General features: G+C 39.4%; 1 protein-coding gene across 1 annotated transcript in view; it reads right to left on the bottom strand.

Moving 5' to 3' along the window:
* LOC131243540 (protein FREE1-like) overlaps window positions 1-19205 on the bottom strand; it is a 32153-nt gene that overhangs the window by 2447 nt on the left and 10501 nt on the right. The window contains exons 4-7 of the mRNA XM_058242966.1: window positions 13088-13240; window positions 8272-8337; window positions 8057-8167; window positions 4665-4757 (exon numbers count right to left, since the gene is read on the bottom strand). Coding sequence (XP_058098949.1) covers window positions 4665-4757; window positions 8057-8167; window positions 8272-8337; window positions 13088-13240 — 423 coding nt within the window. The remainder of the gene's footprint in view (window positions 1-4664; window positions 4758-8056; window positions 8168-8271; window positions 8338-13087; window positions 13241-19205) is intronic.

The following is a 19205-nucleotide window of genomic DNA, read 5'->3' on the forward strand; positions in this document are numbered from 1 at the left end:
TCTCAATTGACAGCTGGTTGAAGGGAAATTTCGAAAAAAAAAATATATATACTTTAATATTTTTTTTATTAATTTTTAATTAAAAATTTATTATTTGTTTTTTCGAAAATTGACAAGGACTTAACAAATTAGTAGAACGGCCCTCATACATGCTTGATTTCATGTTCGGAGTGCAACATTGCAAGCAATTTGGGAGAAATTGGGGAATTTTCAAAAAATTTCCCAACTTTCCCTAAATTGGACCACCAACACTCAAATTTCAAAATTAGAGTGTGTGATGTTCATTTCATCAAATACTCTTAAATGCTTCGAAATTAGTCTCAATTGACAACTGGTTGAAGGAAAATTTCGAAAAAAAAAAAAAACATGGAGAACATGAAGAACAAATGGATATCAAAATTAAAGCTCCAACTCCATGATTTTTCATACAAAATATGAAGAACCAATAGATTTGTAACCATTTAACAAAATTTCAACAAAATAAAAGGAATCAGAAATTGAAAATGGTCACTAAATCGAACATGTGGAATATATATACACTACCTGTGTGTTTCGTATCGCACACATGGGATACAAGATATATTGTGGGATATATCGTCCGATATCGTCAATATTTAAAACATTGGTGGAAACAAGTGATTGCATGTAAATGTGGTGTTAAGGAGAGATTGTTTTACAAAAGAATCCACTTTGTATAGAGCATCAGTGATTTGGATGTTATATGTAGAGTGATTAAAAGCTTTCAAGCCATTGGTTTGTCAGTTGGAGATGGTACAAGCGTCCAATTTCGAGAGGTGTGGTGTATTGATAGGCCCCTTCAGTCATTTTCGAAAGATTGAAAGGCTAGCCCAGCATCCAGATATTGTTGTATCATGTTGTGTTTCACTTTCAGGTGGGCAGGTGGTACAGATTCATCCAGACCATAGAAATTTATTGGGGGACGAGATGGATGATATGATCTGACTGCTGAACCTTCTTCAAAGTTGCTTTCCTCCCTCTCACAATGAAGCAGGATTCTTGGGTGTAGAAATGAGAGAAATCTAGCAGTTTTTGTCCAGTCCTTCCATGTGGTGATTTGCTTGCTGGGGTCGAGGGCACCGAAGGAGCTGATGGAGTTCATTTGGTTGTACAGGGACCGCCTCGAGTTATCACGTTTTCTTGGTTGGAAGGAAGAAATAGGGTGCTCATGGTGTACAATTAGCATCAAAGAAATATGGTCATTAGTTACTTATGTGTGCATCATGTGCTTGCGAAACAGAACCTGTGGTGCATTGCATATTCAGCAAAGCCATGTGAAACACTTTTCCAACCTTTTCCAATGTTGTCCAGTGATGCCAACATCCACCAGGTCTTTTCCTATCTTGGCTCAGGGGAAGTGTTGGATCTAAAGGGAGCATCATGGAGCTTGCTTGCCTCAAGGGTTTGCACTCCATTTGGGCAGAGCACAATGAGAGCTGTTTCCGCAGTCACCATCGACAACTCGATGGGGTGTTTACGAAGGTGGTGTTGGATGTAATAGCTTGGCTTCATCTACTAAAGCCTTAGTTAACTATCCCATTGGCGATTTGAATTTTTTGTCTAACTTGACGTAATTTTGGGCGTAGAGTCTGCTCTAGGCAGTTTCTGTTCTTTCATTTGCAATAAAATTTCATTAGTTCTCCAAAAAAAAAAAAAAAAAAAAGGAATACGAAGAAGAAAATTCATTCAGTAGGCTTATTTCAAAAGTGTTTTAAGTTCTCCTATCTATGGCTATGTTGAGTCTGGATCGTTAGAAACATTCCTACATGATAGGAATAAAACCAGATACCCCAAATGATGCACCTTGCATCATTGATGCCAAGAAACAAAGTTTAGATGCAACAGACAACTTGATTGATTTGGGATGCATGAGGAACGAATTTGATGCACGATGAGAACATGATCGATCATGTGATGTTCTCACTCCCCTCTTTTTTTGTCTATGTTCATGCCATCATGCACCTTTTATTGTTGGGTTTGAGCTAGTATCTCAATGGCAGATGGGGGGAAAAAACCATCAAGCACAAACGAGGAAAAAAAAAAATCCCAAAGACCGGGATGAAACGCGATTGTCCCAATTCCAAGGTTGCACTCAAATGGCATGCTTACCACAGAATACTAAAATTATAGAAAATTCATCCATGGTTCACAAGGTCAAAGCAACTATATCCAAACTGTCAAAATAGTGGCCCCAACTGTGGACAAGCATAGACCTCCAATTTACTCCAAGGGCTTGACTCGAATACAAGTTTGCCACAAGATAGTAAATTGTATGCCAAAAAACATAGCCCTCCCTCCCTCCCTCCCATTAATCCAAAGGGTGCACTCAATGGTGCCGGTACCAAGCAGATGTGGGGCCTACGTGATGCATGCAGCAATGCAACCCAGGGGACCCATGAACATCGGGGTGCACTCCAGTGGTACCAGTACTGAGCAGATGTTGGGCCATGTGATGCATACAGCACCGACCAACCCATCCGTTACCCCCAGGTCCCAAAAATAAGATCGATCCAAAACTCAGGTGGGCCCCAGCTCAAAGAACAATTTGGGAGGGAATGCCCACCCTTTACCCTCACCGGGTCCACCTGAATTCCAAAACAGCCTATTTTTTGGTCCAACCCTTCATCCATGCCATATGAAGGGACTAGATGGCCTGGATTCCATATAAACAACATAGTGAGCCCCTATAAATCAAGAGTCCCCTCTCAACTTCTTCCCAATGGTGTGGCCCACCTGATCCATGAATCAGCCTGCCTTTTGGGCCCTAGAGGGAACACGTGCTGACACATCTGATGGACAGGTTGGGTGTCATACATGCATCACGTGGACCCCACATGCCTGATGCCAACATAGCTTACAGTGGTAGCAGTGCCACCAGAGCACACCCCTTTCTCCAAGGGGTGCACTCCAATGTATGCTTGCCAAAAATTACTATATTGTATCCATAAACATCTCACTCCATCCCATAAAATATCAAATTGTCTGCATGTGTATCTCCCTCCTCCCTCCTCCCTCCATACCTACTCAAAAAAAAAAAAAAAATGCTTGTGACAAATTAATAAACTGTATGCATTCATGTCCATCCCTCCCTCAATTAATCACCAACACATCTACACAAATATTTAAAATCATAAAGTTTAATAGTATAAACTGTTTATTTATACGAAAAAGTTCCTAAAAATGAGTAATGACAATAGCAGAAAAAACTAAAAATCAACAATTAATATCTCAAAACAAGCATCCCAAAAGTAAAAGTTAATGATAATAACTAAAACTAAAAGGGAAATTTTATAGGATAGCTATAGGACCAGCCATAAGATGAGGGTAAGTAGACTTGGATGGTTTGGTCATGTGCAACGGAGACACAAGAACCACCCCAGCTAGGAGTGAGTTGGTACAAGTGGAAGACTCTAAAAGAGGAAGGGGAGTGCCCAAAAGGGCATGCATGGGTTGACGTAAGAAAAGACTTGATGACCTATGATCTAACTGAAGTTATGGCCCTTGATAGAGTGGAATAGAGGAACAGGATTCATATATCTGACCCCAGTTAATTGGATTAAAGCTTAGACGATGATGAACAATAACTAAAAGCACTAGTTCTTTATATGAGCCACATCCAAAGTACCATGTCGATGCTATATAGGATGGCCACTATTGGATGCTACGCATCGTCCAATCAGTCTGGTTTTGGCAATGGGGCCCACTATTTTGATGGTCTAGATAACCATGAATGTATGCCATGAGCACTGTGGATGAGTAACCTCAATTTAGTACAATGTTGCAAATGCATGTTGGAAAATGCAAAGCATGTCATATATTCACAATTTATACATTCCAGACAGGTCCTTTCAACTAAAATTAACAACCAAAACAAGACCCGCGCAGATAGTTCAGTCAAAAACAAGGTATTCCATGGCAGTAATGGCTACCATTACAATACAAGCCGTAATGGCCATTACGGCCCTGGTAACAGCCATTATGACCTTTTTTCAATGAAAAAGAAAATATGTTTCAGCCCCGTAACGGACCGTTATGGGGGTGTTATGGCCATTACAAGTAACTTTTTCCATTACAGCTGTCACATAACTGTTTTTGAATACCTTTGTCCAAAATGGTCCAACTGCCAGACTGACAAGTTAGACCCATGACATTCATGCAAGTGTAAATGAATAAATACAAGGGCATTAAACAACAAAACACATGTGGAACAGTCGATGGAGCGTCCCCTTGTCAACGGTAACACCTTTACTCAAGCGCATTTACAATCAACATTTAAAAAACAAATTGTAAATAAAATAAAAGTTGGTTTCTGAAAGAAAAAAAAAAGAACCGGATGGCTGGACCAGCTGACCGGCCCGACCCGGATAGTTCATATGATTTCTTGCCCAAAATGGGTTCTGGTGACTCAACCCATTTATTTGGCCCATTCCATCATCGATCCAACTCACCAATCCAGTCTGGGTTTTAAACATTGTTTTCAACAAAGAAAATCTACAACGGCATTAGGAATTGCAGCCTCCTAAATAAATATTGCATGCAGCTAGAAATATCAAAGATAGTAAAAGTATAGGATATTTCATATTAGAATAGAAACACAAACTGAAACAAATAATATTAAATGGTTGGGTTTTAAAGCAATAGTTCACCTGAAGCTTCCTAGCAAGATCCTCATGACTGTGCTGCACAGCAGATTTGCCGATCTTTTCCTTTGCATTACTCAACCTTTGAGAAACTTCTGCCTGTTGAGCAACATGAGAGAAACAGCTCTCAGAGTTGAAAAGGGTGGGCATGGCCTAAACCATTCAAGTTGCATATCATATGATTTTCGATGCCAAAGGCACAGTGCAATATTAAAAAGAGAGAGAGAGTGAGAGCAACAAAGAAAGAATGAATGAAAGAAACTAAAAGACACTTGAATGAATAGAAAGAAATGTGAAGGCTCTACTCGCAGGCAATGATTTAAATATTGATAGTATTGGCTGATACTATCAATATCGCATGCGGCTGATAAAATATATAGGGGAGTTCTTAAATTCCCCTCATATCACACAAAATATTGCAATCTATCACCTATATATTGATACATTGCAATATTTTGCCAAAAACACTACATAAAATTTCCATGTATCGTTAATACATGCGATATGTTGTGATACATTGCGATATGTATCGGCTTTACATTGCAATGCATTCGCCTACAGAAAATCCGGGAAAAAAAAAAATCGCAAATAAAACCCACAAAAAATCCATTCTCTTAAATTTATTAGGAGGAATCTGTTTTCATACTTGTATTCTATGATTTATGAATTTATATGAACTCGTATTGCATGTAATTGCATCAAACAACTCAATCAATGCATAGTTTAGGATCGTATACAAAGGAAACTTGTTGTGCATACTTGTTTTTTGTGATTTTTTGAATTTGAAGTGTGTAATCGCGTCTCTTTCAACTTACCCTAAAGTTTTATTGGAAATCTCCGTCATTTCCAAATGTTTCCCTCAAATAGCAGTACATTCCCCAATACATGTGATATTTCTGATGGAATACTGATATGTTTCCACATCCCAGGGGTGCGATACGTGCATCAATACTGATATTTTAAATCACTGCTCAAAGGAATAGGACACCACCCACACTCAATAATGTGGCAGATTTGTGTAAGATCCAGTTGATTCATCAGGTCGGCCACACAGGATAAGAGTCATGGCCTAAAATCAAGCTGGACCATTCATCAGGTAGAGCACGTATTACGAAAAATGGGCGGCTAAAAGATTCCACCAACAGTGCACATTTGCATCTATGTATGGCCCACCTGATGGCCAGATCAGCCCGGTTGTGATATATGGGGCAGTGTTAGGCAGCTAGAAAGCAACGTGGTAGAGATTTCAGCAATGCAGACATCTTCACCACACACTTCCTGCTATCATTCATGTTAGCATTACTGAAACAGAATGAGTCGAGGTGAATAATACAAGTTTTGATCTAGAAGCCAGTCACACTCCTGAACTGATATTTAAAACCATACCTATGAAGAATATAAGCATATAATATTAATAGCTACTCGTATTTACAAATATGCAGGTATTAGCTTGGCGATTGTGCATTAAAAACCCTATAATATTAGCATCTAGATTTAGAAATAACAAACATTACAGATAGCAGATGATTGAGCGATTTAAAGATGGTATTGAAGGAAATGTGGCAGCGTCGTAGGAAAGGTCATTGGTAGAAGCAATAGGAAGCTTGAAAGTAAGAGTGAGATTTTTAGTAACAAAGTGGCGTCTTGGGTCTAGAATCTGGATTCTTGCAAATAATTGATGACGCCATAAACCAGTATAATCTGGTATGTAATTAAAGTGGGGTGATCTGGGCCAGCAGTTATACGTCATCCACAGTGGAAAAACTAATCCTCGAAACACAAAACAGAGTTCATATGAAATGGTATCCGTTTATGGATGAGTTAGCTTTTTCCAATTATGCATCTCTCTTTTCCAAAGTCATGATAATCTTATTATATAAAGAAAAGTTCCATAAATATCCAGTCGAGTGCTTCATCTTCAAAGATGACAAGGAACCATCTATTGGAGTTCGACACCCTTCACCCTTACTGTTTTAACTGCTGCAAATTGAGAAGAGACCTAAAAGCACCTGAAAATTAGTCTCCCATCCTTATTTCCTTCACCAACAACAATAAATTCATCAAAAGTTCTTTTTTAAAAGAAATACATCAATCATCAAGCTAGTGGATACAAAGAGACCAAACAAAGATGGGGCCCAGACACATCTCGATTGACAATAGTGGTAAATAATCATTAGAGGCACGAGGAACGCAAAGAAAAGAGGCCTAGCAGTGAAGCAAGGACTCTAATTGTATTAACAATGAAAGTACATCCAAGGTTTCGAACATCTCTTAGGGTGTGTTTGGTTTTCAAATTTCTAGTGTAATTCAAAGTAAATAAGCCATCATTATCATTTCAGGGTGTTTGTTTAAGAGAGAATTATCGCACAAAAATCAAAGACAACTACAACTTGTAAAGTAAACAGGTAAATGAAATTGTAATCATTACATTTTTACATTATAAAATTACCATTTTACAGTGATGCCCCTGTAAAACAAACAATCTTAGAGTGTAATCATTGCAATCAAACGTCAGTGATGTCACCACACAATTGCAGGTGTAAGTAATCATAACCCATTTGCAGCCAATTACCGTCGTAATTAGAAAACCAAACAGACCCTTAGAAGCTTAAGAAATCAAATCCTTTGGACAATGGAATTTAAATTTTCATTCTTTAACTTTGATTGCTAAGAGAAAAAGAAAAATTCAGAGCATTGTAGATTGTGCCAAGGAAGATAAAATGGGGATAATGCTGAAGATGGTCTGCAAATGACAGAAAAGACAATTACATTGATACTCGTGACGCATGATGCTTGAATTCAGGATGTTTAAACATTGAAGATCATGTTATTTTAATATGATCCCATTTTCATTGGACAACAGTCTCGATCCTTTGGTTTATGATAGATGTGGATGGAAGTTAGATGTTTAATCAAAAGTAATATGCAAGATTTACAGTTCTAAGATCTGATGAAATGTGATTTGTTGACCCCTTCTGCGATTAACGATCCCAATTCCCTTTTTCAGAACATTGGAGACACTGCTAATTTCTGGGTCACTACAAAATAGTTGACAATAAATTCACTTCCACTGTCGGACAATAATCCATATAAGATTCGGCAGCCCCTTCCCCCAGTAGTGCAGTCCCTCACGTATAATTAGTTATACAATAAAATTGAAGATGCTCGCACAATATAAGGTGGTGGTTTAAAATTACAGAAGCCATTTGTAACGGAATTTATATTCAAAGCAATGGAATTAACCCTTCAGGTGAAAATTGGAGGAAAGATTCCTCTTTGTATAATTAACTTACAGTAAAACACCTTCGGCCAATGAAATCAACAACGATTAATCAAACATTAGAATTCAATTTGTTGGCATGAGAATGCAGAGGTAGCAAACAAGTTAGAGAGTGTACCAAGCAACCATCACAAACTCGAACTGGCTGTGATTGCTCATCTGCAGTAAGAGCAATTCTGCCTTGGGTACACTTGTCGCAGAAAATATCTCCACAATTCCTGCAATGATGCTGAAAAGAAAAAGAAAAGCAATCAAGATACAGAAAAGCATATTCTTCTTTATCAACCATGTGATATGTGGATAAGAAAAACAGTTAAGAGTTAAGACCACCACCTTACGCACAAAAGCTCCAAAATCTGTTCCACATGCTTTACATTTGGTAACTGCTTCATCAGGAACCTGGAAAAAAAAAAAAAAAGGTGTGATGACCTTGAAAGATTAAAGAGTAAAAAAAAGGTCTAAAGTTGAAAACAAAATTTCCAGCTAGTCACATTTAAGCATGGAAATGAAATAGCAAAAGATTAAACCATGGTTAAGCTGTTGAGTTTAGCTATAACTGTAGATGCAGTTCCAACTGCCAACATAGCATGTGTGGTACGTCCAATTCATGCATCAGGTGGACTGTAGATGACCTGGCTCAACAATCAAGTGGGCCACATGTGCATAAGCAATGATGGTTTGATTCCAGAAAAGCACATGTTTCCCACCTGATGAGTTAACCACCTGACTTCTGAACCACCTCGTTGACACTGCTGAACCTCCTATGGCACAGCTCCACATCCTGTGTAGAGATCTGTGTGGGCTTAGCAAAACTCTAACCTTCTTGGTAAGAGAATAAAATTTTCGGTTTAACTGAATTAATGAAGTCAAATTTAACATGTGACATGTCTATCATGTTTCAAGATCTACACTGGGAATTTGCATGTGAACTGTGAAGGCCCATCCAGTTTGGTTACCATAGTTTGATGTGTAATTAGGTTTTAACCAAATTTGCTAAGTCAGATTTCACATGTCTATCAATTTTCAAGATCTACACTAGGAATTTGCATGTGTACTGTTAGCTGGTACAGAAAAGAGAAAAACAAAAAAAACAAAAAAAACAAAAAAAAAAGAAGAAGAAGAAGAAGAAGAAGAAGAAGAAGAGAAAAAGAGAGAAGCAAGTTAAGAAAAGAGAAGACTAGGGCTTGACACCCCCCACTCTTTCTCCCTATATACTTAAGTAATATAAGCAAAAAAAATGCCAATAATACCCCTTATACAAAAACAATATTCCCAACACATCCCGAGACCAAATAGGGGAGCCGTAGGCCCATAACCACAACTGTTAACACTCCCCCTCAAGCTGGAGTATAGAGGTTATGCATGTCCAGTTTGGAGACTAATTTGTCGAACTAGGACTTTTCAAGAGCCTTGGTGAATAAATCTGCGACTTGATTGTGGGATGAAATATAAGGTGTGTGGATATCTCCTTGAGATATCTTATCCTGACTGAAATGACAATCAACCTCTATATGCTTCATTCTCTTATGAAACATTAGATTATTGGCAATATGTATCGTAACTTGATTGTCGCAATTTAAAAACAATGGAACCTGAATTCTGAATCTTAATTCTTCGAGAAGACTTTAACCACATAAGTTCACAAGTTGTATGTGCCATTACCATGTATTCAGCTTTAGTACTTGATTTGGAAACTGCATTCCGTTCCTTACTTTTCCAAGTAACCATATTACCACCTAGGAAGGTGCAATAACTTGTAGTCAACCTTCTCTCACATCTCAACCCCGCATAATTTGCATCTGAATAACCGGCTGTGTAGAGATCACCATGAGCCTTGTATAAGATACCCTTCCCATGTGAACATTTCAAATACCTGAGGATTCTTATAATTGTTGCTAGATGTGATGTCCTCGAACTTGACATGAACTAGCTCACCACACTGAATGAGAATGCAATATCGAGCCTAGTGATGGTCCAGTATATGAGCTTGCCAACAAGTCTCCTGTACATACTAAGGTAAGGATCCATTAATGTATCAACCGGTTTGGCACCCAACACAACCATCTCTTCCAACAAATCATAAACATATTTTCTTTGACATAGATTTATTTTAACTCTCAATCTTGCCACTTCAATGCCCATAAAATATAGAAAGAAACCAAGGTCTTAGATCTAAAACTTCCCAATACCCTCCAAGTAATCACTAGTCATTATAGCATTATCCACATACACAGCAAGTATTATGTGGCCAGAGGTACAGTTCTTGGAAAAAATGGGTGGTTTACCTTACTTCTTTTAATCCAAACGACACAACCATACTACTGGACTTCTCCAACCAAGCATGTGGTCATTGTTTCAACCCATATTTAAATTTATTTAACCTCCATACTTTTGACGACTCCTCCTAAGCAACATACCCCAGAGGTTGCTCCATGTAGACTTCCTAGTGTAAATCTCCATGTAGGAATGCATTCTTCACAACTATTTGAAAAAGAGGTCAATCATTATTTGCAACAATTGATAGAAGAACCCGAACCGAATTAAGTTTGGCCACTAGTGAAAACTAATCAAGATAATCTACTTCGCCTATGTACACACCTTAGCAACTAACCTAGCGTTTTAACAATCAATTCATCCATCAAGCAAGAACTTAACTGTGTAAACCCATATATACTTGACTGGAGTCTTACCTTATTGGAGATTAGTCGGCTTCCAGGTATCATTGGAGTACATAGCATCCATCTCGTCATCCATAGCTCCTTTCCAATTTTCATCCAACAATGACTCATGGACTGACTTAAGAATGGGTACAACAGACAATGTACGGACAAATTTTCGATAATTCATAGACAAATGGGTAAAGGTAACAAATTGGAGATGGAATGGGTAATATAAGAATGTAACCTTTTTGGACGACAATAGGAAGATCATTGGTAACCTCATGAGATTCAGAAAAAACAAGAACCTTGGTGGGTGCAGTAGTCCATTGTGTGGACTGAAGAGGAATAGTCTGTAATACCTAGCCTTTCTCATTTTCCTGTAATAAGTCTGTGTAAAATCCTTTTGAGGTGGCAGTGGCATCTCAACATCAAATTCTGAAGGAAATAAAATTTGGCAAAGAAGTTTCCACAAATGAGACTTTGACCGTATGCTCATCTTTCATCTTTAACGTAGAATGGAACATTTTCGTCTTTGGCTCCTTAGATGACAGTGTAGTGGGTGTGAGTGATCCATGATTCATTCCCTGATAGTATTATTACCTTTCAAAAAAAAAGAGAGCAAAATGGAACATTTTCAAAGAAGGTGACATCAACGATCACGGAAAATTTATTAAGTTTAGGATCGCTCTGATAGCATGTTAGCTAGCATAGAAAAGAGAAACTAGAAAAAGAGGAGAAAAGGAGAGTTTTTTTTTTTACGAGGAAAAGACTAGGGCTCCACACCCCCTAATTCTTTCTCCCTATATACTTGAGTAATAAAAGCAAAAATGCCAATAATACCCCTTATACAAGAACAATATTCCTAACACACCCCAAGACCAAATAGGTAGGCCACAGGCCCGTAACCACAATTGTTAACATAAACTAGGAGGGAACATCTAGTTCTGTTGCCACAATTTGATGTGGAATTAGCCACCTTTAATACTCAAATCCTTCAAAAAGATGGAGCCAATTCAAATACTCACAAACTCAAATGATTGAAAGGATAAGGGATCCCCCCTTAGAAATCAAATCCAAATCTACTAGAATTTTGAGCTTCACTGCTATCAATTATTTAGAAGTTATATTGAATCATGTGAATTGGGAATGTACTTTGACATGATTATGCTTGTGATTAGCAACCAATCCTTGTCGTACCCATATCCTAAGATTTGGGATTACAGGACCTGCCAAATATCCTTGCCATACTTGAAAACTTTTTTTAAAATTGCAACAAGAATTTACTGAACTCCAAAAGCGAAACAAAAGAAGTGGCAATGATGGCATATCATCTCAAAAGAGAAGGAAAACAAGAGAGAGAAGGGAACAGGCCTCCCCAAAAAACCCAAGATCACCACAAAACAAAACCACCTAGAAAGAGGCTGCCTCCACTCCGATCCTTTGCCAGAAACAATAGGATCCAATCACAGATGAGAACGGGTAAGGGAAGCCCTCTAGAATCAAGGTTCTGAATGTCTCCCCAGCCCACCACCATGTACTGAATCCTCCATTTGATAGCCGCCGCCAGAACTTCCTTACACTCAAACATTCTACTATTTATCTCATTCCAAAGTCCCCAAACAATGGCAACAGAATCAGACTCTAAATGGAGTTTCTCCAAGGATACAACAGACCTTCCACCCACCCCAAAATTATATCTTAGAGACTGCCGTTAATGGTCCACTGCACCTCAAATAACGCGAGCAGCACACCAGATTTCCCTTGCGACATTACAATAGATAAACATTCACAGTAAGATGGACAGCCACATCAACTAACCGTAACTCCATTCACACTAACATAACAACAACCATAAATTCAAAAGTCACATATCTCATAGTGCATCTGCAGGAAGAATAAATATAAATGCAAATTTGATGTATGAGATACAAGACAGAAAACTAATCAAAAAATGTTTGGTTGGAACACTGAGGCTTGTCTAATGGCTTAGATGTGTTGGATGACTATGCAAAACAGATGGGGAAGAATAATGCCCAAGTATTTACTGCAAATATCTATAGGCGGACACTGAATAACAAGTCATCAATCTAAACTTTTTGCAAGGACAGAACTAGTTTAATTGGAGGATGATTCACTTCAAATCCAAAATAAACAGCCATTCTTATGATTATACAGTGCATGGTATGGGGAGAAGAACAAGATGACTTCTAAAAATCAACATATCCACCTAGATCAAGATGGGATCACAGTGCTTTAAAATTTTTATAAAATATTGAAGACAGGTATTACAACGATGATAACTAAAGAAATGCATTAAGATCTATGGATTTCCAATATATATATATATATATATATAAGAGGTGGAGGGAGCATAACAAGATAATGAAAATGAACTGATTTTTAACAGAAAATTCAAATGAAACCCTTCAAAAATATCGAGTGTGAATGTCCGCAATACAATAAAATAAGACTTCTCCCACAAGGCTTACCCAGTGATGTTTCTCCTCATTGCCAGGCTTTATCAAGTTCATCCAATCACCAAAACCTTTTTTCTTTTCCATCGGCTCCACAGATAGCTTCCCAGCATCATCATAAGATCCTTTGCTTCTAGCAACGCTATCCTTTCCACCCATCTCCTTAAGCTGTGGATTCCGACGAAGCACAAGAAAATTGATTTTTAAAGTCATTTACCACTACAGCTTACTAGCATAAAGAAGATTAAAATGAAAGTACACTTAAATTTCTTTTTTCCTTCAATCACTCACAGAGCACATCTGACAATAACAAAGAGAAAAATGACATATTAATCTTCAACTTTTTTATGGGTAACATTAAAGTGTTACTAAGAAAAGATCAGCCAAGTGTCCAACGATCCCCTGTTTAGCTAATTCATTAACTCCACAGTTGCCTTCCCTAATTCTATTGAATCTCATCACTCCAATCCACAAGCCCCAAGAAAACCCCCAAAGGGAGCAAGCTTACGAATTCGACGCATTAGATGAGCTCCCTCTAGCATGGACAGATCCTGAAAGTGCAGACAACTTCTTTGACCCCTACCACAACGCTCCTATCTTTGACACATTAGTTTCGGAGAGCATCAATTTAGTAACAAAATCTGAAGAATGCATGGTGCTCCCTCATGTTCATTACAAGAAGAACAGCAACCGTAGTTAAGAGTCAAATGTAGAGGCCCAAGAGAATGATTTGGCTAAATAAAGATTGATGACCGACACTTGTTCTCCCACTTATCCTTCACATTGAATCATCCCATGGTGAACCTGCTGGTTCGACACAGAGCAAGAAAGAAATTATCTGAAATTCCGAATAGGGGATGCATCACAGGACAACATAATATCATCTGGAAGCCTAGGGTGAGTAGTCTATAACCTTTATGCACCCTTAGGCCTTAACCAATTACCAGCCCTGTACAACTCCAAACAATGATGAATGAGAAGGGTACAGGGCTTCCCCTTGTCTCAAACCTCTGGAGCTCCCAAATAAGCCTTGGGACTTGGGTGTTCAAAGTTACAACCTGTTTTGGAACATGCAGACTAGATCTACTTCATTGGATATCTTTTTTCCTTAACATTGCACAACAATTTATTGAAAACAGGCCGCAGCCGAAATTTACAGAGAGACACTATACAAAGAGCAAAAACATAATTACAACTCAGCCCAACTCTCAAGAAGATGGCCAACTACCTTTGAGGCTTTAACCCATTCAACCACTAGCATCTTGGCCCCACCGAAAACCTCCTCCACTCGCCCCCCTAAATTCTTGAAACATCAATTATTCCTTCTAGCCATAACGACCAAATATCTGCAAGGAGACATAGCGGGCAAACTTTCAAGCCCATTATGCTTGTACCCCCTCCATGCCAAATCATGTACAATTGCCCAATAGACTTTGGTTTAGCCCACACTTGCCAAGTAAAAGTGCAATGAATGAATAAATAATCCACCGATTCCTCATCCTAAAGGCACAAGATACATTCATTTGGAAGAATCATATTTCTTTTATGAAGATTATCCAAAATAAGCACCTTGTTGCCTCCCACGAGCCATGCTAGAGCGCCCACCTTCAGAGGAGCCTTTTAACGCCAAACGGAAGCAGTTGAGTTAACCCCATTGTTGGCCCCCCCTCCGCTAAGCATATTGAAGAATGACTTTACAAAAAAAAATATCCCGGACTTCTCTTATAGCCATAACATCAAATCCGATTCTGATAAGACCAGCCTCGCCTTGGATAAGAGATTCAACAAATCAACCAATTCCTCAAATTCGTCATCTTTTAAATTTCTTCTACACGGCGAGGCCCATATCACTTCCTCACCCTACATGGAGAAACAACTAGCAACTAGTAACCCCTCCCCTCTTGATAGCCTTGCTAGCCTAGGAAATAACTCCCCCAATTTCTGCTCCCCCACCCAAGTACCATACCAAAACCTAATCTTCAGCCCATTACCTAAGGAGAATCCCACTGTTTCATATACCTTACTTCTAATCAAATTTACCACTTTCCACAGACAAGTCGATATATACATCGACAAGGGTCGGGTCCACCAGCCCCCTAAATTGAGACCATACTTCTCACCAACCACCTCCCTCCATAAACTACCCTCCACCACGAATCTCCACACCCATTTTCCTAACAAGGCTACATTCAACACCTCCAAGCTTCTAAACCTCGTGCCCCCTTGATCCCATGGCTTACATAAATCCTCCCACTTCATGAGATGAAATTTTTTATCTTCCATGCATTTCCAAAAGAAATCTCGCCTAGTTCATTCCAGTTTTGTTGATGCCGACTTTGGGCATTTATATAGGGACATAAAATAGATCAGAAGATTCAACATAGCTGCCTTAATTAGAGGTATCCTTCCCCCTAAAGATAGGTACCTACTCCTCCACTAAGATAATTTCTTTTTGAACCACTCGATGACTTTATCCCATAAATGTTTGGGTGGTTTACTTATGCGCAATGGTAGCCTAAGATATGAAGATAGAAAAGAACATTCCCTGCACCCAAATAACGGCAAAAAGAATGTCGCCTCATCCTTTGAAATGCCAACCCCCGACAATTCACTTTTGCTAATATTTATCTTTTGCCCGAACACAACTTCAAAGCAAATTAGAATCATCCGTAGTTATCCACCATCTCTTCATTGGCCTCACGGAGTAGCAATGTATCATCTACATACTGCAAATGTGTCATCTAAAAATCGGAGTTATCTATTCTAAATCCCCGCACCAGATCTTCATCTACCCCTCTATTAATCATCCTGCTAAGTGCTTCCATTACTACCACAAAGATATAGAGATAATGGATCCCTATTCTAAATCCCCGCACTAGATCTTCATCTACCCCTCTATTAATCATCCTACTAAGCGCTTCCATTACCACCACGGAGAAAGAGATAATGGATCCTCTTGCCGCAACCCTCTACACGAGAAAAAAACCATTCAGAGAGCCCTTAACCAAGATCGAGAACTTCGCGATGCCACACAAGTCCGTATCCATGATTGCCATTCAATTCCACACCCTAATCGACCCAACATGCAATCCAAAAAGCTCCAATCAATGTGATCATATGCTTTCTCAACATCCAACTTGCATACCACCCCTTTCCTTCCACTCCTATTACATGCATTAATACGTTCATGTGCCACTAAAGCACTATCCGCAATTTATCTTCCCGCCCAAAAAGCCCCTTGGGATTTTGAAATGACTCCACTAATAGCCGCTTTGAATCTTAAAGCTAATAATTTCGCCAGAATTTTGTATGGACCACCCAAGAGGTTATAGGTATGTAATCCTTTAAGCTTTCTACACCTTCCTTTTTCGGGATTAGTGCAATGAATGTATCACCTAGCTCCGGGGGCAATGAACCTATTACAAATAAAACTGATTACATCGCCTTTAACCAATCCCCAAATTTTATGGTAAAAAAGGATTTTAAAAAACCATCCAAACCAGGAGCTTTATAGCCACCCAACTCCTCGACTGCATTTGCTATTTCTTCCTCAAAAAACTCTTTTTCAAGAAAATCCACCTCCTTCAACAAAATTGAATCAAAAAGCAGGTTACCAATCTTTGGCTGATTCCAATCTTCCCTTGTGAGTAGCTTCTTATAAAAATCAACTATTGCCGCATACACTTTTTGCTTTCCTTTCATCCTTCTTCCTCTACAACCACCGATTTGATTCTATAAACTCTTGCTCTCGCACTTGCTGTAGCATGAAAAAACTTAGTATTTTTGTCGCCCTCTTTAAGCCATAAGGCTGAAGCAGGACAATTAACCACTTGCTCTAAAAGCTCGAATTGTTAGAGTATGGTGAATTAATCCCTTTATCTCATAGCCCATGCCCCACATCACATAGGTTAGGACCTCAGTTGAACCCCCTTCGTGAGCCCTAAATCACATGGGCTGCCCACCCCGAGCATGTCCTCGCATCCCACGGGCTACCCCACTCGAGCCCTGTGTGAAATACGCATTAATCACCCCTGGTGAGAAGTCTCGAACACGAGACCTCCCCCGTGGGCCCCAAATCACATGGGTCACCCACACCGAGTGTGCCCCTGCATCTCACAGGCGACCCCACTCGAGCCCAGTGTGAAAATGTCCCTGCATTAATCACCTCCAGTGAGGAGTTTCGAACACGAGAGCTCCTGATCTGATACCAATTTGATGCAGGACAATTAACCACTTGCTCTAAAAGCTCGAACTGTTAGAGTATGGCGAATTAATCCCTTTATCTCATAGCCCAGGCCCCACATCACATTGGTTAAGACATCGGTTCAACTCCCTTCGTGGCCCCCAAATCACATGGGCCACCTACCCCGAGCGTGTCCCCGCATCCTATAGGCTACCTCACTCGAGCCCGATGTGAAATGCGCATTAATCACCCCTAGTAAAGAGTCTCGAACACGAGACCTCTCCCGTGGGCCCCAAATCACATGGGTCACCCACCCCAAGTGTGCCCCTACATCCCACAGGTAACCCCACTCGAGCCCAGTGTGAAAATGCCCCTGCATTAAAGGCCCTTGATTGTTGTCTCAATTTTATCTCTTCTCCCCTCATTCTAACACTATATTTAGCCGAGTGTATCTCCCTCCACGCCCTCTCCTCTTCCGACAACTCTTCCTTCTCTTCTTTAACATCCAACTTTTGAAACTCATTTAACATATTCATTGTTTCCTCTTCCTTACTACTTAGGACTTATTTTATCCACACATTTATCTTGCACTTTAATAACTTTAATTTCTGAAAGAGATTATAGCCCGCTCCCCCTTGATCTGGGAAGGACACCCACCACTCCTTTATCAAGTCTGCAAATCCCTCCTCTAACCAAGATAGTTCAAACCAGAAAGGCCTTGGACCCCAGACCTCCTCATCCAACTTTAACAATATCAAGCAATGATTTGAAATAAGCCTTTGTAGCACATATTGATGAACAAGCAGGAATAATTCTAGCAAGACATGCGAGAGAAGAAACCAATCCAATCTCAACTTGAATGCTTTAACCTGACCATTTTACCATGTAAACTTGACCACTCCTAAAGGTAGGTCCACCAATTCATTCCTTACAATCCATTCTGAAAAAATGAAGGTATTCTGTAACGATAATGATGGTCGTAACGACCACCAACATTACCTTTACGATGCGAACCATAACATCCATTACGGGGGCCATAACAACTGTTACAGTCACTTTTTTCTTTATTGAAAAAAAAATTTTAAAAAAAAAAAAAAAAAAAACCAGTATCAACCCCATAATGGACCATTACAAGGCCGTTATGGCCTTGACGGGAGGCATAACAGGTAATGGCATTTACAGGTCATTTTTAACGTGTAATGGTTACCACTGTTACTTTTACGTAACAACCATTATGACACACCATTCATAAGCATTGAGCAAGCCACCAAACGGATGCAAATCTAAATCCAGCTTATCCACTTGTCACCGAAACCCACCCTTTTCAACAAATAATCAATGAAGTCTCATTCAACGTGGTCATAAGCTTTCTTGATGTCTAGCCTGCAAAAAACACCCGCCCTTTTTTTTTCTTTAAATGTGGAGTCTAGGGATTCATGAGCAAAAAGGCCGTTGTCCAAAATCTAATGACCTCCCATGAAAGCTCCTTGGTTTTATGAAATGATATCGCCTACAACTCCACGAAAACGCAAGGCGAGGATTTTAACTATGATCTTGTACGGGCTACCAATAAGACTTATCGAGCGATAATCTTTGATATTTCCAACTCCTTCCACTTTTAGATTGATGGCTATGAATGACACCCCATAAGCCGAGTGGAGATGGCCATTAATGAAGAAGTCATTGACAAAATTCAGTATGTCTTTTCTCACGACATTCCAAAAATCTTGGAAGAATGCCATGGGAGAGCCATCCAGCCCCGGGGCCTTATCGTGACCAAAGTTATCCACAGCCTCCTTTACTTTGTCTCCTGTGATTTGCCTTCCCAACTGACCTGTTGATTCCTCCAAAAGGCTAGCGAATGGGAGGAAATCTAGTTGAGATCAAACCCAAGGATCCTTGGAGAGCATTTTCTCATAAAAGGAAACTATGGCTTTATACACCTTTGAC

Source organism: Magnolia sinica, chromosome 4 (genome assembly GCF_029962835.1).
Source record: "Magnolia sinica isolate HGM2019 chromosome 4, MsV1, whole genome shotgun sequence".
Taxonomy (NCBI): Eukaryota; Viridiplantae; Streptophyta; class Magnoliopsida; order Magnoliales; family Magnoliaceae; genus Magnolia; species Magnolia sinica.